General features: G+C 44.3%; 3 protein-coding genes across 3 annotated transcripts; 1 reads left to right on the top strand and 2 right to left on the bottom strand.

Moving 5' to 3' along the window:
- Positions 1-412: 412 nt before the first annotated feature.
- Positions 413-5,396, bottom strand: cdc34b (cell division cycle 34 homolog (S. cerevisiae) b). Its single transcript, XM_062404655.1, has 5 exons — positions 4,671-5,396; positions 3,651-3,737; positions 3,432-3,529; positions 2,334-2,468; positions 413-2,251 (listed from the first exon to the last, which is right to left on the bottom strand). Exons 1-5 carry the CDS (start codon positions 4,854-4,856, stop codon positions 2,041-2,043), a joined length of 717 nt encoding a protein of 238 aa, XP_062260639.1. The 5' UTR covers positions 4,857-5,396; the 3' UTR covers positions 413-2,040.
- A 656-nt stretch (positions 5,397-6,052) lies between these two features.
- Positions 6,053-11,614, top strand: cactin. Its single transcript, XM_062404639.1, has 10 exons — positions 6,053-6,406; positions 6,980-7,622; positions 7,737-7,832; positions 7,925-8,070; positions 8,731-8,893; positions 9,316-9,430; positions 9,542-9,734; positions 10,097-10,219; positions 10,364-10,719; positions 10,924-11,614. The coding sequence occupies exons 1-10, from the start codon at positions 6,102-6,104 to the stop codon at positions 11,412-11,414; spliced, it is 2,631 nt and encodes an 876-aa protein (XP_062260623.1). The 5' UTR covers positions 6,053-6,101; the 3' UTR covers positions 11,415-11,614.
- Positions 11,615-11,839: 225 nt separating this feature from the next.
- sema4e (semaphorin 4e) lies at positions 11,840-19,324 on the bottom strand. Its single transcript, XM_062405193.1, has 15 exons — positions 18,855-19,324; positions 16,757-17,069; positions 16,473-16,618; positions 16,012-16,074; positions 15,829-15,927; positions 15,647-15,746; positions 15,160-15,270; positions 14,890-15,041; positions 14,548-14,726; positions 14,253-14,409; positions 13,863-14,085; positions 13,591-13,706; positions 13,313-13,470; positions 13,187-13,239; positions 11,840-12,943 (listed from the first exon to the last, which is right to left on the bottom strand). Exons 2-15 carry the CDS (start codon positions 16,863-16,865, stop codon positions 12,405-12,407), a joined length of 2,205 nt encoding a protein of 734 aa, XP_062261177.1. The 5' UTR covers positions 16,866-17,069; positions 18,855-19,324; the 3' UTR covers positions 11,840-12,404.
- Between the last annotated feature and the right edge of the window lie 1,186 nt (positions 19,325-20,510).

The following is a 20,510-nucleotide window of genomic DNA, read 5'->3' as shown; positions in this document are numbered from 1 at the left end:
GTTTTCATGAACTGTATGATAACCCTTTTCTCTTTAAAAAAACATGTGTTCATTTATGATAGTTATTTGCAGCACTTAACATGTATTATTAGTTAAATGTGGATTAACACCAATTTAACAGTAACTTCTCTTATTTTTAAGGAATGCTAACTTGAAAGGTGCACCCCCTTGTGACATGGTAATAGAGAGCTCTCCCTCTTCTCATGTGCTATTTTGCACTTTCCACCCTCATGGTGAACTATATCTATGTCCGTTAATCCTCATGAGTTATAATCCTTGACATCAATGCAAAAATCTTCTTTGAAAACATTTATGAAGTCTTCAAGGCTTTTCTGATAGAACAGGACTCATCCACAGATGAAGCCATAAAATAACAGCTTACTGTCAATAAACTTTCACAACTGTGTTTTTCTCTTTCCAATACATTTTTATTTTTCAGATTTTAATAACAGAAAATACAAAATAAACGCGAGTGAGTAAAACAACATGACAATCACTTATACAGCTACATGTGCATATCAGTTATGGCTCTGGTTGAAGCTGTAAATCATGAAGAAAACCTAAAAAAGGAAAAATATCTGCTGTTTGAAGTGAATTGAATTCGTCATAATGTAATTCATTATCCTGAGAAATTCAGTATGAAGTCCAGATTTAAGAAAACAATCAAGATCAATATGCAAAAATCCACGGAGGACACCCATACACTTTAAACATATTATGCCAGAACCTGTCCACTCTCGCGCCAACACAACGACCTGAAATGAAAATAAATCATGATGTCCTTCCTCTTCATGTCCAGGGCTAAAAAAACTGTGATAATCTTGACTGACACTGCAACAACACCTTATGAAAGACACTTTTTTCTACAGAAGCTTTTTTTTTGCCAATTAAAGCAAAAAATCTGATCACAAAAAAGAAACATTCTCAAGCAGCGACTGCAGGCATAGTGTCTACCCAACGAAAGAGAGTAAAATAACAACGCTTGCAAGAGAACAAAAAGAAGACAAGAATACAACAAACAGTCATGAAATATTTTGGGCTTTTGTTTACACTTGTTTCGGGTTGTTAGCTCTTTAAGGCCACAAACCTGAGGAGAAATACAGCTCGGATCATTAATTATATCTGGCCAGCACCACCACCAACACCCCCTACCCTGAAAAACATGGTCATCCTACACAACTCTTACATCTGAAGCTACATCAAAAGACAGAACCCCCACTCAAAAGGACAGAGAAACACATCCAACGGTGACCAGAAGAAACACGGCAAAGATCAACGTTAGCAAAAAAAAAAAACGTTCATGAGGATTTTGAGACACCGGCACCGTCCTCCATTATTACAAGTGCTTGTCATCAGCAAGCTGAGATCAGATCACGATGGAGGGGAATCGTCTTTCAGTCAAAGACACACAACACTTCCAAAAGTGTTCAGGCATGCACAGGAACCGTGTCAAATCATATCCTGTCCTGTCCTGTCGCAGCGAGAGGAGACTGTGAAACTCGGAAATGTCTGATTCAATGTGTTTGCAGTAAACTGCTCAACACAGTCAGGCTCCTGTAAGTCCTCTTCATTCGTCAGTCATAGAGACCAACTAGTGGGCAGAGCTATTCAATTACAATTAAGGAAATAAAGATATGGAGGAGAGAGGCTGAGAAATGTTTGGAAGTGTTTGCACCAGAGTAAATGTTTCTGATGTGGATCCAGCAACACCTTAAACTGTACAGTGGACTGGACAACTCAATAAAGCGACAGTTGAAGTTATTCTCTCAAAATAAGGTTTGAGGTGGTGATGAAAATTGCGAAACTGGAGAAATTGGTGACTATTGTGCTGGTGGAAATCTTAACCGGGTCTGACCCTTCCACAACGACGCATCGATTCAATCCTCCTGAGAGGTTGAGGTAAAAACAGCTCATTTCATTAGTTGAGAAGTGGGAAGCTTCAAATCTTTCTTGGTTGTAGGCCTCGAATATCTGGCAACCCGGGCAGAAAAAAAGGGGGTAGCCTATGTCAGCTAGACTGCGTTGCTGTCATACAGCTTGTCATGACTCCTCGTTGCCGGAGTCGTCCTCATCGTAGCAGCAGTCCCCGTCCCCGTCCTCCACATCGTCGTCGTCATAGTAATAGTCATAGAAGAGGTCGGAGCCTTCATCAGGGGCCGGGACGCGGGTGCGGATGCAGTACTCTGCGAGTGTGGTTGGGACTTTCACGCCGTCGCGCTCTGCTTCTGCTTTAGTGGCCAAAACCTGTTTCCTGAGGGAGAAATTAAGAAAAAACTCACACACTGACTCCTCAGGATGAGCGTATCCTGTGAAAACACAGTTTGAAATGTTACCTGATGATTTCTACGTATTCACGGTCCTTGCCCTTGCTCTCCCTCCATTTACGGTACATGACGGAAGCGTCCACGTTAGCAGGGGAGAAGGTGTTGGGTTCATTCAGCAGCGAGATCACACTCAGTAAAATGGTCCTGGAGAAAAACACACACATGAGGGAAAAGAGATTGTGTTTTATTTATTTAGTGTGAAAAAATAACCTCCGGAAATTATGTACTCGCCCATTTTAAAGAATAAAAAAACATTAATTATTCATGTGAAAAATAAATTAGAGTTTTTTTCAACTTATTTAATTGCCAATAACTTTTTCAATAAATTGATTACCATCAACTAACCAACTATAAGAACATTGTTAATGTTTACGAATGTGTAGATTTCATCCATATTAATGATGTCTCATCTGAATACATGAAAAACTTGTGTTTTACTGTATTACTGTCATTTATTATCTGTTTATACACCAGCCTCCACTAACACTCCATGTTAGTGTGTAATAATAGACTTATTAAATGTTTATATTCTGCTTTTGAATGCTATGAATAAGTGTTTCCAGCTAATCAGTTAACTGACTAATCATTTCAGCTCTAGGGTGAACACTGAAGCTAATGTGAGCTAGCCGAGAAAGCTCTTCCTTTCACGGGCAGCTGGAGGCCACTTCACCGAGGAACCGACCGTGTTCAGCTCCCTGAGATCACTGGAGTGGAAGTGAAAACACCCCCCTGACCTCTTCACCAGATACCACTATACAATCCATAATGAATAATATTCCACCTTTGTGGTGGCTTTTTCAAAATATTAAAAATAGGTTTTAAACTGAGCTTTAGTCTCTACAAATTTTACGATTCTACAAATAATGAATGAGTTGCGAAAGAATGGCACCTATCGACAACTAGGGCCAAAAAAAGATCCAGTTACACATGCGGTGTAGAATCCCTGCATATGGATTTATTGTTAGTCTATAGTATAGAATTTTTTGTATTCCCAAGAAAAAACGCATGTGATATTGGTGACAGTCAGGTGGTTTTCAAGAGCACAAAGCAGGGAAGTAACCAGAAACAAGAGACATAAGAGGGGAGATATTGAAGACGGGTGCTCACCGGACATTCTGGGTTGGATTCCATCTCTCTGAAGGCAGCTCTCCACTCTGCGGGTCGTCCACTGGAGGGTGCAATATGGAAATACACACATCTCCATTCTGAAACAATGGAAAGCGACTCTTTTCATTTTCACGTGTCGGGCAGCCATTTAAAGCAAAATCAATATCAAGAGAACACACACAAGTTCATATAAAGTTGAGCCAGACATTGATACTACACCTCATAGATGTTGGGGTGCCACATCTTGGTGAGGAATCTGAAGGCGGGTGGGGAGTACGGGTAGTCAATAGGGAACTTGACCCGAGACTGGGATGCAAAACAGATAAAAGAAGGACATTTACATGTAACTGCACACTCTGCTGCTACAGTTGGCATTAACAGGCTTGAGTTTTAATGACGGCGTCGCCTTACAAGTTCTACCTTTAAACTTTTCCATCTGCGGACGCTGAATACGGTTTTAAAAGGTGTGTTTGTTTTATCTGCTCAAACTACTGAATAACTGTAGAGTTCTGTAAATGTCTCTCATTTCACTGCATGATGAGGGCAGCAACCTGGAACGTGACAACAGGCTCCAGCTGCAGAGGTTGTCCAACAAACTAGTCAGATGGAAGCAGAGGTAATTGTGGGCTTTGTGGAAACAGAAGGTGAGCAGGAAGTCTCTGTGTATCCTGAGGGAACATTCACACCAACACGATGGCAACTGTTCGACTTAAAGTTTTAGAAAATCATTGGTTTACCTCTGCCAACCAATCAAGCTCCGACCCCTGTCCATTTGTTGTGGGTTTGTTTCTGAGATTACACAGAAACAATTTAGCATATTTCCACAAAACCTGGTGGATGGATGTGGTATGGGTCAGGGAAGAAGCAATTAAAAGTTGGTGGGGATCCAGGTCTTTTACTTTCTATAACATTGTTAGATAGGGCGTTTTCAACATTTCCATCCTTATCTCACGATTCATTCATGGATCTCGATTTAATGACTCAAGCACATTTAAGTCACTGTTATTGCAATTAGAAGATTCCTCACTTCTGGTTTCCACGTTTTTTCCTCTGTTAAATTTTGTTTTTTATTTCTCACTCTAGTCGAAGGACAGATGATGTTGCACCTCGTTCCGCCCTATGAGCCTAATATGATTTGTGAATATTAGCTATACATTTGACTGACTGATGTGCTGTGTGTGGTTTAATGAACCGTCAGATGTGTCTAGGAAAACGTCTGGTATTGCTTTCTCGTCTTACCTTGAAGTAGCCCCCTTCATAGTGAGTGTTTGGGGGTCCGAAAATGGCCACTTCCCAGATGTAGAGATCCGCCTCGTCCACCAGTGTGATTTTGAAGCCCTCGACGGGCTCCTCCTGGAGACTCTTCATCTCCAACATGAGTGCTTTCTGCGAGCTGGCCACATGAGTGGAGCTGTGTTGCGCCATCCTGGACCTGCTGTTCTCTCAGGAAGGTGGAGGGGTGAACAGCTGACTGGGGTTGTTTACACCAACGGGGCTTTAAGTGAACCACTAACCGGCCAAACAACAACAACAACAACAACTTGTGTGTTCTCGGTGTTCGCAGACAATGAAAACAGGCCAAACCAGCCTGGCTGCGCACACGCAGACTAAAGGTCGCGTTTGTTCACCCAAAATAATCTAAATGAATTCCTCTCAAACGTCAACACTCGTTCTCTGGTGGAGTGGCTGAACCATGGTGGCTGACCCTCAGGCTTTGGTTGATCTACCTGGCAGGGCAGCCGCCGGACATAAGCCTCCGTAAATCTACTGGTAACGGGCTGGCTAATGTGAGCTAGCCGACAAAGCTGTTCCTTTCACGAGCAGCTGGAGGCCACTTCACCGAGGAACCGACCGTGTTCGGCTCCCTGAGATCACCGGAGCGGAAGAGTAAACAGCCGCTGCTTCGCTCCTGTCAGATGTGAAGCTGATTATGTCCCAACACATAACCGGGTGAAGAACACTGTTGTTGAAAGAAGTCCCCCCTCTCCAATCAAAACAGGCAGCTGCGCTCTGGCTTCTGGTATTTGTAGTTCAACTTAATCTGCAGCCTTCATTTTTTTCACGGAAAACCACAAACAAGCCACACGGAGGCACATCAGGACTTTGTTGTATCACATTAAACTCAAAAACGTGGGAATCGTTTTGTTACGGCCATCATTTCTTGAATAGTAATTTAAAAGGCAATGTGGGAGAACTTCATTTATCAGTGACATGACGTCACCGAAACGCGATGTTGTTTGTGTTTGAGAGACGCGGCTCTGACCTATTTTCATTTTCTGGTTGATTTAACACAGGACCACGTGTAAGTGACGGTAAATGTACTACGGATGTTTCATGTGCTGTAAAAACTGCATTTAAACTTAACGCTTATTTATTTGTTATTTAATTTTCGCCAGCTATGCACATGACGTCAGTAATATGCGCCACAGTGTAAAGCCCCCTGAGCTGGCCTTTTAACAGCCTGATTAGTTAATTTTTAACCATACAAAGACCATATTGATTTGAGGAATATGTTGAGGTCACCACGATTATTAACTTATGTATGTCACAAATAGACTGCTTTTTCAACTGTGTTGTATTTACACCGTGGGTCAGCACACCTATGTCTTTGTTACCTCTTATTTACGCGACTCGGGACTTCCAGGACCCCGCACAGACAAGAACTTCGCGATGAGTTCGAAGTTACGACGTCGGTCCCGCTCCAGGTCCAGGAGCCGAGGCCGGGGTCCGCGGAACCGGTCCAAAGTGAGCAGGTCTCGGTCACCAGAGGACCGGAGAGACCGCAGTCGGTCTGCGGATGCGAGAAAAACCGCCCGTGGCCGCGTGCGGTCCGTCAGCAGGAACTCCAACGGCGGATCTCCTGTTCGGCGTCGGCCTCAACACAAGGACCGTCCCGACTCCAGAAGCGGCTCTGAGAGCGACTTCAGGCAGGGAGCACATCGGCCCAGGAGCAAGTCCAGGGGTCGGACATCCAGGTAACTGTCTTCTTCGATTCACTGTCAGTGCTGCTTCCCATCGGGTCCCGGTGACCTGCGGTTACAATGGACCCGGTGGATAAGTTACTGACTGTCAGAGTTTCTGATCCATCACGGTTTGCGAAAAGTCAACAGAGCATTAGTTTGACTTTCCAAAGTTTTTAGGGATAACTTCTTAATTCTAAAACACATATACATCTGTGAATATTGTTTTTATTAGAGAGTAAGACCATGGTTTCTCATAAAAGAGCACAAATGTACATATAGGATCAGTGTGTAGATATTAGTAAGCTCTAATGATGTAGTTTCAGGTTGCAGCTGAAAACCCCTCCCCTCACCCTCCCCTCCCAAACACGAAAGAGAACCTGTGGTCTTCAGTCGACATATTAACTCAAAAGGTGTTTAGTTTGTCTGGCGGCCTTGATAGAGACAGGGGTAGGGAGCAAATCGTACGATTTAGATGATACATATTAGTTAAGAGATCTCTAGGATTATTTTATGTGTATTTCTGCCAATAGATCTTTCATCTAAATCTCACCCACTGGACTTTAATCAACATTGTATTTGTTCCAGTTCTGATTCAGATGATCCTAAAATGATGAGAAGGAGAAAGAAAATGGAGATGCAGAGAGGACCATCTCATGACAGAACGAGGAGAAAGTCTGGGTCCAGCTCAGACTCCCATGATGGAAGCAGCGATAGAGAAATAATAAGAAGAAGGAGAAGTCCTGACAGACAGAGTCCAGCTCAGGGTAGACAGAGGAAGGAGCAGGATAGAGACAGAGAGAGGAGGAGGAGGAGCAGCAGCAGTGACCGGAAGAGAAAAACAGAGGGAGACAAAAGACAAGAGCAAAGGAAGAGAAGCGAGGACAAAGAGCCAGGGAGAAGTGAACAAAATAGAGAGAGGGTCGACAGAGATAGAGTCCACAATGCTAGAGGGAGGCAGCGTTCCAGCTCCCCTGAGTCGTCTGACAGCTCAGGTTCTGACCGAGAGGGCCGCGCAGTTAAAGAGAAGGTTGATAAGAAGAAACAGAAGGAGATGCTGAAAGCTCTGGAGACACCAGAGGAGAAGAGGGCCAGAAGGCTGGCAAAGAAGGAAACAAAGGAGAAGAAAAGGAGAGAAAAGATGGGCTGGAGCGAGGAGTACATGGGGTACACCAATGCAGACAATCCCTTCGGTGACAACAACTTGTTAGGAACATTTAAATGGCAGAAGGTGAGTTGGGGAGCAGTGTCCAGTAGCTACTGATCCACTCAGTCAGAGTAGTTTGGAACTTTTCTTTCCAAAACTTGATTATTGTGTAAATATATTTGTGTGTGTGGTTTTCAGGCGCTGGATATGAAAGGCATCGGTCATCTCGGAGAAAGAGATCTCAAAGACAGGAACAAGCACATTCAGGAGGAGAACCGCAGAGAGCTGCAGAAGGTATGAGCACGGGTTATATATTCGTTTGTGGTCATGTAATGTTTCAGAGTTATGAGAAACGGCTTTCTTAATGAATCCTTATAATTGTGTAGGTTAAACAACTTCGTCTGGAGCGGGAGCGAGAGAAAGCCATGAGAGAGACTGAGCTGGAGATGCTGCAGAGAGAGAAAGAGGCGGAGCATTTCAAGACCTGGGCCGAACAGGAAGACAACTTCCACTTGCACCAGGCCAAACTACGGTAAGTCTCCAGCAACAATTACAAGGTTTAAAGGTCATCGTCGTCTGGACTGTCCTGCTTGAGTTCACTCTCCACAAATACACATTGAGTGTGACAACACTTAAAACATAGAGCTGGTATATGGAATATAAATTCACACCGATAACAAAAGTGCCAGTAAACCAGAATTAGGAATGGAAAACTGCAGATTGTAAATATACAAGGTTATTATGCAACATGCGAAACACAAAGCCTATTAGTCAGGGTTTTCTGTGGTAGAGTAGAGACCAAGCCCAACCCACGCCTGACCGGTGTTAAGAGGGGGCGTCCTGTCAGGTTCCCACGTCACAGAGAAATGGAGTTATGTTAAATGATAATCTTAACGTGGGATGTTTTGACAGTACAATCTCAACGACCAATCACTAAAACTCCCTGTGGAGTGAAATGTCTTCAAAGTCCAAGATAGCATGAGACCTCCTAAGGACCTGCCTATTATACATGTCCAAAACTTGACATGAATTCTTACCCCTTATGTCACAGAGCACTTCTCTTTTAGTATGCTACATCATTGTGTATTTGTGTATCAGTTTGTTTGCTCTTTTCCAGTCCAGTTCCAGGCTCCTGCAACAGTTCCTGATTACTGACACGCATTGACTGAAAATCCTTGTGCTGTGTGTTTAGATCAAAGATTCGAATTCGCGATGGTCGCGCCAAACCCATCGATCTTTTGGCGAAGTACATCAGTGCGGAGGATGACGATCTCGCTGTGGAGATGCATGAACCTTACACCTTCCTCAATGGGCTCACAGTCACCGACATGGATGACCTGCTGGAGGACATCAAGGTGTGTTGTTATGTTACATTCCAAGGTCTTAGTGCTGTAGCCTAGCATAGCACTGGATTTTAAAGGGGGAACAGTGTATTAAACAGAATACTGTGAAAAAAGTGCAGGAACAATCCCTAGTAAATACAGATTGATATAAAATGGATCATGTTGAAATAAATATTGTGATTAGAAATGCTAATGCTTGTTTCAACATAAATGAGACTATATGTTGTTTGAAGGATGTGAATTTGGTGCTCAGCATTCTGTCACTTTTAACTGTTTTACAATACAGTCAAATGTAAACACAACATTAACCATGAATGAGTGTGAACTCAGTAGAGGTGTTCTGACCCTAAGCACAACAGAGGACATGTTATTTGTTGCTTTGCACCTTTTATAGTTAAAATGGACTCTCATTGTAAGTGCTGTCATACCGACAGGTGTATATGGAGTTGGAGCAAGGCAAAAACGTTGACTTCTGGAGAGACATGACGACCATCACTGAGGACGAGATCAGCAAGCTGAGGAAACTGGAGGCCTCTGGGAAAGGACCAGGTACCCGTTTTTTTTTTCCGACATTGTCGTCAAACTGGTGAATGCCACAGGGAGCTATGCTCAGCAACACATTATTTTTCTTTTCTTAATGCGATCTTTGTGAAACCCCAGGAGACCGGCGTGAGGGCATCAACACAGCTGTGACCACCGACGTCCAGATAGTGTTCAAAGGAAAGACGTACAGCCAGCTGCAGGCTCTGCACCTGAACATTGAGACAAAGATTCGGGCTGGAGGATCCAACCTTGATATTGGTTACTGGGAGAGCCTGCTGCAGCAAGTCAGGGTCTACATGGCCAGAGCCAGGTACGCCCACTGTTCCTCTGCTCCTGAAATCCTAATAACTTCAGAAATCTCGGTCTTTCTGTCATTAAATTGTCTTGACAAACACTCATCCGATTGACATATGACATGACGTGACATTGTTGCTGCTGAGGACGCTGGGAAGCGGATGAGTGGTTGTCAAGAACCTAACCATACCCCTGACTGAATGTTACTGTGTGATGTTGAAAATGAAGCACACTATTCTTTGATTAAACTATAAAATTACAGAGCTAATTTAAAAAAACCATAGTAATTTTGTACATTTTGCTAGAAGTTTTACATTTTTGAAATTACCCAGTAGAAATAATCGCTTAGTTGTTTTTGGTGTGTGTTTTATGTATCAGGTTGAGAGAGCGACACCAAGATGTGCTGCGTCAGAAGCTGTTCAAGCTCAAACAGGAACAAGGTGTGGAAAGTGAGCCTTTGTTCCCCATCATCAAAGAGGAGCCAGACAATGAGGAAGATGAGTAAGTTACCCAGACAGCACATGCTGCACACATCCAGAGACTGTAGAGCCCCGTAGGCTCGGTCAGGTTCTGTGGCCCGGGGTCAAATCTCCCATCAGCTTACATTAGTTCTGATATGAATGCATTTTTGTTTTTTATCTACAGGGAGAGAGCGAGAACCAGAGAGACTGAACCAGAGGAACCGGGACAGTCGTCATCTTCGTCCTCCACAAAAAATAAGAGCAGAGAAACGGATGGTGAAGAGGCGGGACCATCCAAATCCCCAACAGGAAAACAGGATGAGGAGGAAAAAGAAAAGGGTGAAGAGGAGAAGGGCGAGGTGGTGGAGGCCGTATTGACGGAGGAGGACCTGATCCAGCAGAGCCAGGCAGAGTATGACTCAGGCCGCTACAGTCCTACGCTGCTCACGCAGTCTGAGCTGCCGCTGGACACTCACACCATCACCCCGGAGGAGGACGCACACCGACTGCAGCTGGCACGCACACAGCTCCAAGCTACCGGTATGAGACCTTATAAAACCACACACACACAAAAACAAGATGTGCCTTAGATAATAAATTGTGTTGCCAGTTGTAAGAGAACATCTACAAGAGTCAATTCCAAGCAGTAGAAGTGTTAAGTAAATTAGTCATGTATAAAATATGTGTTCAATGTGGCGCAGACATTTCACTAACGGCTGCTTCTTCGACTTCTCTGTCCATCAGGCGAGGCCAGCGAGAGCGCCGAGGACGCCTTTGTTCGTCGGGCCAAAGAGGGCATGGGCAATGATGAGGCCCAGTTCAGTGTAGAGTTCCCAGTCGGGGGGAAGATGTACCTGTGGGCAGACAAATATCGCCCCAGGAAACCCCGCTTCTTCAATCGGGTCCACACAGGCTTTGAGTGGAACAAATACAACCAGACGCATTACGACTTCGACAACCCTCCGCCCAAGATCGTCCAGGGATACAAGTTCAACATTTTCTATCCGGACCTGATCGACAAGCGTTCCACCCCGCAGTACTTCCTCGAGCCCAGTCCCGACAACAAGGACTTCGGGATATTAAGATTCCACGCAGGGCCTCCGTACGAGGACATCGCCTTCAAGATCGTGAACCGGGAGTGGGAGTACTCGCACCGGCATGGCTTCCGCTGTCAGTTCGCCAACGGGATCTTCCAGCTGTGGTTCCACTTCAAGAGGTACCGCTACAGGAGATAGACGCCACGTAACAGGATGGACCAAGAGCCCAGGCCCCGGGCTTTAAACACACACAGTTTAGGATTTATGCTCTATCTGCATTGTTGTATCTTTTAGGAAAAGCCAATTTGTTAAGGTTACAAATAATTTCTGTACTGTTGTTTTGAAAAGTCAATTGTAATGTAGTTTGCAATTACACATTAAAGATGATTTTTACTCTATGCAAGCTGTGTCTGGTTGATGATTTTCTGCTAATTTACATCAGATTTCACAGGCAAGACACTTGGTGTCTATTCAAGAGATTCTATGTTAAAAACTGTAAAGTACCAAGATGATTTGTGTGATTAACGTCCACATCTGTTCTTCACATTCATGTCAAGTCCTGTCATAGAAAACTAGTAAAAACCCTGTTGCAAATATTTGGATTCAATGCAACAACACATGCATCAGGTAGAAAAAGGTTTTAATACAACAAAACAAATCTTTGCATTTAGTGGTAAGGAAGAAACTGGCTCAATTTTAGTCATTGTACATTCCCTGTTAAAAACCACACCAATCTTTACAAGAAAACTCAACCCATAACAGAATTTACAACAATTAGTAAAAAAACTAAAAACATACTTATTAAAATGTACATTCTACTGTTGAAATTCAAGCAACTCATTTGTACAAAAAGGAAAAGTTCATAGATTCTCAAAACAAGGTTTTGTTAACCTGGAAATTACGTTTTACTCCAACCTAATGGAATTCTTCTGAAAAACATTTCTTAGCTGAGATATTACAAACGAACCGATGAATCTATTTGTGCTTTGAAACAAAAGTTTCCTGCCTTACCTTTTGTTCAAACTTAAATCTCCCCTCAAGAGTAAATTGAATAATTTGCTTGTCACTTTCCAATTTTGGACTCCTCATCAATGTACTGCAGCGGTTGTAGGTAATTCATTCTGCCACTGCAGCACTGAACTCCACCTCCTCTCTGGTGTGGTTGTTACTGCTTCTGCCGTTGTCTCTTCAGGACACCATGGGCTTGTCCTCTGACGCCGCAGACCTCTGTGCCTCATGGTACCGCTCAGGATTCAGACCCCCTTCCTCGTGGGATTGTTGGCCATTTTTCTTCCCACACTTACAGGGAAGTGGTATGTGTCCTTTGTAAAAGTTCCAGGCCAAAAGAACAAGTAGGGAAATGACCAGGATTGCTACTACGGCCTGCAGTCCAGCCACAGAGGGGCCGTCCTTCTGGGCTTGTGGAGACAATGTATCAATGCCCTTGCCTGAGCCACCCGTGGCTATTGTGAGCTGGTACTCTGCCACAGTGGTTGTGTACTTGTTGGTTCTCGAGCGCTCCACAGACAGGCAGCGGTAGCGACCACCATCTCTGTCTGAGACGTTGAAGATATACAGTCCGTCTTGTTGTAGCTGAAAACGGTCTGAGGGGGTCACAGGTTGTTTGTCCCGCTCCCACCTGGTCTCTGCCAAGTTGGAAGACGAAGGGCAATGGAGCTTCGTGTTGCTACCAGGCCAGATGGACCTATTCACTGGTTTAAAAGGGTCTGAAAACCAAACAGACACAAATGACCTCAATTATGATGAGTTAATCTTCCTTGTGTCTAATGCTTGTATCTCTTGGACTATTGGCTACACTACCCCCCCTGCCCTTTGATTTCCTAGGGCACTGCTCTATTTCATCTGCTCAATTCATGTCTAAGTTTTCAGAAGATGTGCACAAATACAGATACAGGATCCCAATAAACGCGCTGATCACACTGCGTCGGTTTAACTGTGCTCTGACTCACCAGCATCTGGGCAAAGAGAGGCGTCTCCTTCTTTCAGACTTTGGATCAGCTTTCTGAAAAAATTACGAAAATTTTAGTTTGGCTGAAACAGAACACAACACTGCTTGTCTGAAGAACTGCCTGTACCTTTGTGAACTCGAGAGGGCAACGCATTTCCGAACAACATTGTCCCAGCCACAGTAAGGATCTCTTGCTAGAACGCAGTCCATGCAGGATGAGGACCGCTCACAGCTGGCCAGTGGTATCTGTGCTGCTCCGTAGTCTGAACCTGCATAGAGCTGAGCCTGTGCACACACACGCAGAACAATCACAATGTTGTATGTGCAGAAATAAACAATGAACATAAATAGTTATATTAAAGTAAAAAGTGATACATGTTTTACTGTGTATGAGTTTAAAATTACCGTGACATTAGAAAATTTCAGAATCTTGATTGCCTCCGGGGGCTCGAAAAGTTGTATCTCCTCTATGATGAACATCTCTCCATCGTAGTTCACTGCTTTCAGCATGGTGCCCTTGTCTTTTCATATAAAAACAGAACAACATACCATATTATACACTAACGCAAATGGCCTCACGTGTAACTCTCATCTTGTCCACTAGTTAAAAGCAGCGAATTGAAATACACACAGGAAGTAGCAGTTTGCAGCATTTATAAAAGCCTGACCACACACACCTGTGCCAACAAACATCACGTGATACATCTCGCCATCTGCGTCCTGCATTTCGTTGACTATGATGCGTGTGAATGTAGCTCCCCTTCGCACCAGCAGTGGCTTGTCTCCTATTGGCTTGATAGACTGGTCCATGAGGGGCCTATCTTTGATAAATTGAAGGGTCCGATCAGGGAGGTCCAGAGTCTGATTTATACCCGCTTTACGAGCCTCGTTATTTATGCACTGGCGAGAGAGAGGAGGGCAAGGAAAGAGCAAAGGGAGAACAACGGAGTCAGAGTACAAAAGGAGTCAGCTTTCTGCTGGGCCACTCGTTAAAAAACAAAAAGGAGTTGCTTTTGGAGATTTTGTTTTGTTTCTCACACGCACACACACACAGTGGGCACACTCACAGCTCCAGGCCGAGGGACGGGGACATCTCCGCTATACATCACCCACTTAACAAAAGAGGTTTCTACGGGGACTGGAGTCTTGTACTTCCCCAGCGCAAACACTTTGCTGATCTCAGACACCTTGTACGCACACACTGCAGACAGGTCTGATGTGCCCCTGAAACACAAACACAGAAAATGTGAGCCGAGCGGTGTGCCCAAAAAACATTAAAGAGCCAAAGACCATTAAAGAAAAAAAGCAAGCCTCCTTCTCCCTCGGACAAATACACTAACACGTCTGTTAAATCAAACCCACCACTGTGGTGTGAAGATGGCATAGAACATACAGTCCTTCCAGTGCAGCTGGGGGTCACACCAGAGGTAAGTATCCTGTATTATGTGCGGCAGCTGGGACTCCAGCACCGGACAATCCATCCTGGCCTTCAGGAAGGATGTCCACTTCTTCTGCAAAGTCCTCTGACCTCCAAGATCCCCCTGTGGGCACAGACACACCTTTAATTCCATACAAACGGAAACCTCCAATCAAACAACAGAACAGGGCGAAACGAGCGTAACTGAGGAAGCACTGTTTATATGCTATTGTGTTGGTAAATGGAGCTGTTTAAAATAAGCACACGCATGGTGAGCTCTTAATCACCTTGCAGACGCGGGCCACACGGGAGACCATCAGTTTGTTGTAGCAGTCGCACTCCACAGCCGTCTCACTGAAGAACAAGTAAACCTTGTCGTCATCTCCCTCCTCATTATTGTCACTCTCTGGCATCTGAGCCATTGAAACGAAATGGGGCTCTGGTGTATAAAAGAGAAAAGACATTAATTTTGACTCAGCTATCCAGCAAAGCTCAACAAGGTCAGTGCAGAGACACCGAAGTCCAAACATCAATTATTACAAAACGTAACATCTTACCGTTAAGCCAGGAAGTCTTGAACTCGGTGCGTATGGAGACAGGAGAGCTGCGCATCAGGATTGGTTCAGAGCCCAGGAAGTTAATTGAAGTGGCAGAGTATAGGTTGTTATCTATTGAAAAAAGACAGAAAACACAAAAATACAAATTAAAATGTCCCCACTTTCAAGGCCCCACTTCCAATAAAGCCCAGTCTGCTCTCATTGACCAGCTAGCTGTCTCTGTTGTGATTGGTCAACAGCCTCAGCGCAAGTAGAAAATGTCTGACGTTACTCTCACTTTATCTGGCTTTGCTAGCGCCACACTAGCCACTACATGCATTATGCAAATGTGGAGCATTGTGATGTCAAATGACCCCAAAAGTAACGACCAAACTCCTGATAAGGATGTTTCTGGAGCAGTGATTTCTTTGGATTTGCTGTGGACTTTTTATAATATATCTCCTTTAACAATCTTAATTTCTTAATCTGTTGTTGAAGAGCTACTCACCAACCATGATGGAGGTGTATCTCTGAGAAGGATCAAATGGACACTTCCCTTTGCCATCCTCTTCTTTCTTCTCGAGAGTCAGCTTCCCATCTGCATAGGACTGCATTGACACACAGCATTTCATTTGATGGAAAACTTATACGGCAGTTTAGTTTGTACAAGCGGCTCTAAATTTGTCTTACCATGTAATCACACTCTGGATCGAAGGCATTGGTTCCACACACATACATCCTGTTATCCTCCATCTTATGTAATATCCTTATATAGTTCATGCAGTCCTTCTGTAAATACAGATCAAAAAAAGCAATGAGTACATCTGCTCAATGCACAGTCAGTTCTGGTGAGAAAAACCAGAAGGGACCCACCTCAGGATCTTTGCCTTTGTTTGTGCACTCGTCTTTTTGTTCTTTTGTCACTTCCCATTTCACCTAGGAGTGACAACAGTTTTTGTTACACACTCCACCACAATGTGTTTCCTATCATAGAGTTGATAAACGCACCGCCAGCAGTACTTGAAATTGCTGAGGTAAGTTTCACGCTTAGCTAGTTGTTTTCCTGTGTTAAGTTAAAACATTACCTCCCAACTCGACACTTGCATTTCAAAGTTTGTTTTAACAAGATTAAAACCCAAGAGCAACGTAAGCCTGAGAGGCTGAATTCAGGTCACAGAGTTGGGCCCAACACGGAAGTTTGTTATTATAATAAAAAAAATTCTAGCCGTCATCCAAGAAATCTCTGATAAGAAATTCCAAAAGCTAACAATCAACGGGCCTTGCTCCAAGATGGAACTGGCCATAACCGCATAGTAAACAAAAGGTGTTCTTACTGAGGCGTGTTTCTTGGAGATGTTGTTGAGGTCAAGAGCATACACTGCCTCCCTGGCACCCAGCAGCAGCAGGTCCAGGTCTTCTCTCAACAACATGGTGGAGTAATTGAAAACGCCTTTCTCGTGAAACAGGTGAGCCTTGACCCCTATTGACAGAACATGACCGATTCATTATACAGCAACCACCCTGTTTCCCAATGAGTCTATCCCTTATTTAACTGTGTTTGCCAAAATGGGATGACACACTGTAAGCAGAGGTTATACAAACAGGCAGTAACACTCACTATCATGGGGCACAGTTTTGCGGGCAACACAGTCCAGTGGTGAGGCGTCCTCCAGCACCAAGGCCACAGGCAGCAGCCAAAAGACGCAGAGGGAGAGCAGCGGATGCATGGCTCCTTTGTTCAAGCTGAGAGGAATTTACGCTTTATTGTTTCCCCAACAGTCACTCTCACAGAGGTAGAGACAGCAAGTGGCATCTATGACGTGGTGAGGTCTGTGCAGGCTGAAGAGCCCCGGCCCCTTCACTGGCTCCGCACAGCGGGCTGTCCATGGTGAGATAGATGGCCCACACCAAAGAGACAAAGCAGAGGAAGGCTGAAAGAGACAAGGTTGGATGGGTATCACAATCAATTCACCAAACGTGAGACCTGAAAGAAAAATACAAAATCTTAGGCTGTGTAAAGACAGACACAAAACAAATGGGGGAAATGAGATGTGAGGAGAATCCTTAAAGATGTGTTGAAAACAAGGTGAAAGACACAAAGGGAAAAGAGAGAGAAAAAGTAGAGGAATGGCCAGAGGGAGCAGAGTGAGCTAAAGTCAGCACAGCAGTAATTCTGTCAGTGCCATAGTGATGTTAATGCAGGGCCATGAAAGGCATTCAGCAGGGTGCAGGCATGTCAACCTCAGCTCTCCTGCAGCACCAAACACAAGCACACAATGAGATGCACAGACGCTGCCAAAAGTGTGGTGCAGATGAGCGCCGGTGACCGAGTTTGTTGCAAGAGCAGTTTTACATGAAGCGACAGGAAACACTATGGTTTGAGTCATCACTGCACCGCAGTTAAGAAATACTACACTTCCTCTGCCTGCTCAGAGCTGTAGCTATGACAGCTGTTGTCACAAGTGGTCTTGTCCTGCAGACGGTGTTACTACGACCTGCGGAGTCTGTGTGAACCAATGAAGGGGCTTCTTTCCAAACAGAGATGTGCCGCGTCTCACCGATGAGCTGCAGCATGTCAGAGAATGCAGCTCTGATAAGATGTTTCACATATTTGTCCCTGGGGGCCATAGCCAGCCTCGCTCAACACACACACACACACACACACACACACTGGTTTGTGCAGCTTTCCTTACTAGGACTTTGCACTGACTTAGATTTATTGTTGTCAGCCAAGGCAAAACCTTATCCTTAAAAATGACCAATTCATGCCCAACCCTAACCTCCAGTTCCATCTTATCCCTAACCTTAGTCAGGAGCTCAGAAATGATGGTTCACCTCATTGGGACTGGGCTGTAGGTCCTCATGAGGTTTACTGGACCTGAGAAGGTCTGTGTTTATGCTGGAAAAGGAAAAATGAGTACACACACACAAGTCTCTCTACAGTGAAGGCACTCATTAGCATAATGCATTATCTAGCTCCTTACCCTAATGATCATAAATAAAAGGCCTAACCCTAACCTAAACCTAAAAGCAGATCTCAACCCTCAAACAGCCCTTTGAATTTGTGAGGACTGATCAAAATGTCCTCACAATGATGGTATTGAACAGAAATTGGCCCTAAGCTATAGAAAGAGATGTACACGTACACACACACACACACACACACACACACACACCCACCCACACACACAGTTGTGTCTCCATGACTTCAGAGGACATTGCATTGATTTACATTGATTTCATGGGGGGGATTTACTCTTACCTCACTACTTGCCTTCCTAAAGCTAACCGTAGCCTAAACCTAACTTAAACCTAACTCACAAATCATGTCGTCACTTTAAACTGGTTTTATTCACATACACGGACTTACTTTGTCCCCATAGTGTGACTGTGTAACTACACGCAGGTCCCCACAACATGAGGAATACCTGGGCCGGATACACACACCCACACCCACCCACTGCACTTTTGCGCCATATGTCCCCCGGCAATGAAAAGCCAGCTCGATTTGAAGCATTAAACTGCCAGCTGCTGATAATAGGTTGTCGGAACCACGTTGTTGTGTTAGTAACGCGACACAGAAAAACAGTTTAACAGTTAGCAAGTACTTTGCTTCACTTTAATTAAAACACAAGTTGTTATTTCACTGCATGTAGTAAAGCAGTAATCGCACACACCGTCATTTGGCAGCTCAGTAGGTTCAACGCGACACTTACCTGCGCGCGGACACGCCCGAGATTGTGTGCGCCTCCATTCAAGAAAGTAGTCCCAGCACCTGTGAGTTCGGCGCAGTTTGAAGGACCTCCGCGACGGGCGGCTGCAGGTCGGTGTGAAGACGAGCTCAGGTTGAAGATGAACAAATACAAAAAAAAACAAATAGAAATGAACCCGACACAAGAGCCGCTGACGAGAAAGAAGCGCGTAAGTAAGTTAGAGGTTAAACGTGCGGAAACAGGAATGAAGTAGCGTCTCTGTGTCTCTGTCTTTGTGTGTCTGTCTCTGTGTGCCTGTGTGTCCCCGTTAAAACACAGCGGAGCTTCGTCACTGGACAGACCCCCGGCTCTCAGCCCGCGGAGAGAAGCGTCTCAATGGCAGCTCTGCTAGTTGTGTTTTTGTTGTTCCCTCCTTCGGGCTGACGCGGCGGAAAGACGCTGATCTCTGGTCAGATTAAAACTCGTCCAGTGCACCTGAGTGCCTTAGAGCAGATGACACAGCTGACTCCAGACGGGCGAGGTGAATTATGAAGGCTGCTGTTTTCCAACAGAGCCAACATGTCCGGACAGGAGAGATGGAGTAACCCAGTGTTTTCTGTCTTGCACAAGAGGAGCCATTAGTTCCATTCTTCTCATATTCTCAACACATCCAGTGTAATAATGTTGCACCTGCACACATATTATCTATATACAATACAAATCAACCAAAGATAATGGAGTCATAATCACTTTCATATGAATTTGGTTGATGCAACTTCTACATCGTGCAAAAAGTCCAAACTTGCAGCTAATTGTTGTTTTCCCCACAGGGCAGACCTATTCTGCAATGGAGACAAGTTCAATCAAAACAAAACAAATCCAAATTCCATCCCTCTCTTACAAAACATCAGCCAAACCCAGTGTTGTGGATTCCTAAAAACACAGAATTGGATTAAAGCGTATTACATCCTATTAATATACATATACCTGACAGGCCACATATTAAGTAATACGCTGGCCCAGTGTCCACTGGGACTGGCTCCAGCTTCCGGTAAAGCAGTAAGGATAATGGATATCTTACTTATCTCAGGCTTTTATGTGTGAACTTCAAGGTCCTCAAGCCAGTAGCACTACAAAGGATTTGGGGGGATCCAGACAAAGCAACTCGGGGTGTGGAGGGCCTCTCTCCTAGAGACTCGTAATGCACAATAGACATTCCAGTCTTCACCCAAACCTTAAAAATGTTGTTCTTCAGGATTATGGTGCAGTTATTGTCTCCCATACACAACATTATAGAATTTAAGGAGGTCCTCACAAAATGATTGTTGCTGTGGATCAGCCATTCTTAGGGCACCATTTCTGCTCAGCAGATGAATGCTTTGCCTAGGCCCCTCTTTTAATACACCTACCTCCATCTTACATCGTGGATATACGCACTGTTCTTTGTTTGTTCTTCTTTGGTACATGTTAGTTCCGTTTGAAATGTTAGTTCAAGTGGTTTGAGAAAAATAGCAGGTGGTTTGGCAAACTAACAAATGAAATAGGAACATGTATTTCTACAGATGTATAGGTTTCTGCTAAGTAGTAGTATAAAAGACAGGATACACTTCCTGAAGAAAATAGCCTCAGTGTAAAGCTGTCACATAATCTGTATATATACAGTATGTGTGTATTATTTGT

Source organism: Platichthys flesus, chromosome 14, assembly GCF_949316205.1.
Source record: "Platichthys flesus chromosome 14, fPlaFle2.1, whole genome shotgun sequence".
In the NCBI taxonomy this organism is placed as follows: Eukaryota; Metazoa; Chordata; class Actinopteri; order Pleuronectiformes; family Pleuronectidae; genus Platichthys; species Platichthys flesus.
This window is presented reverse-complemented; position numbering and strand designations above follow the sequence as displayed.

Coding starts and splice junctions, on each gene's coding strand:
- cdc34b (XM_062404655.1), bottom strand. CDS start 4,856: ATGGCGCAACACAGCTCCACTCATGTGGCCAGCTCGCAGAAAGCACTC. Junction 2,469..3,431: donor AATCCAACCCAGAATGTCCG/GTGAGCACCCGT, acceptor GTTTTTCTCCAG/GACCATTTTACTGAGTGTGA. Junction 2,252..2,333: donor GAATACGTAGAAATCATCAG/GTAACATTTCAA, acceptor TTTCTCCCTCAG/GAAACAGGTTTTGGCCACTA.
- cactin (XM_062404639.1), top strand. CDS start 6,102: ATGAGTTCGAAGTTACGACGTCGGTCCCGCTCCAGGTCCAGGAGCCGA. Junction 6,407..6,979: donor TCCAGGGGTCGGACATCCAG/GTAACTGTCTTC, acceptor TATTTGTTCCAG/TTCTGATTCAGATGATCCTA. Junction 9,735..10,096: donor GTCTACATGGCCAGAGCCAG/GTACGCCCACTG, acceptor TTTATGTATCAG/GTTGAGAGAGCGACACCAAG.
- sema4e (XM_062405193.1), bottom strand. CDS start 16,865: ATGCATCCGCTGCTCTCCCTCTGCGTCTTTTGGCTGCTGCCTGTGGCC. Junction 16,619..16,756: donor CAAAACTGTGCCCCATGATA/GTGAGTGTTACT, acceptor TTCTGTCAATAG/GGGTCAAGGCTCACCTGTTT. Junction 13,471..13,590: donor TGAAATTTTCTAATGTCACG/GTAATTTTAAAC, acceptor GTGTGTGCACAG/GCTCAGCTCTATGCAGGTTC.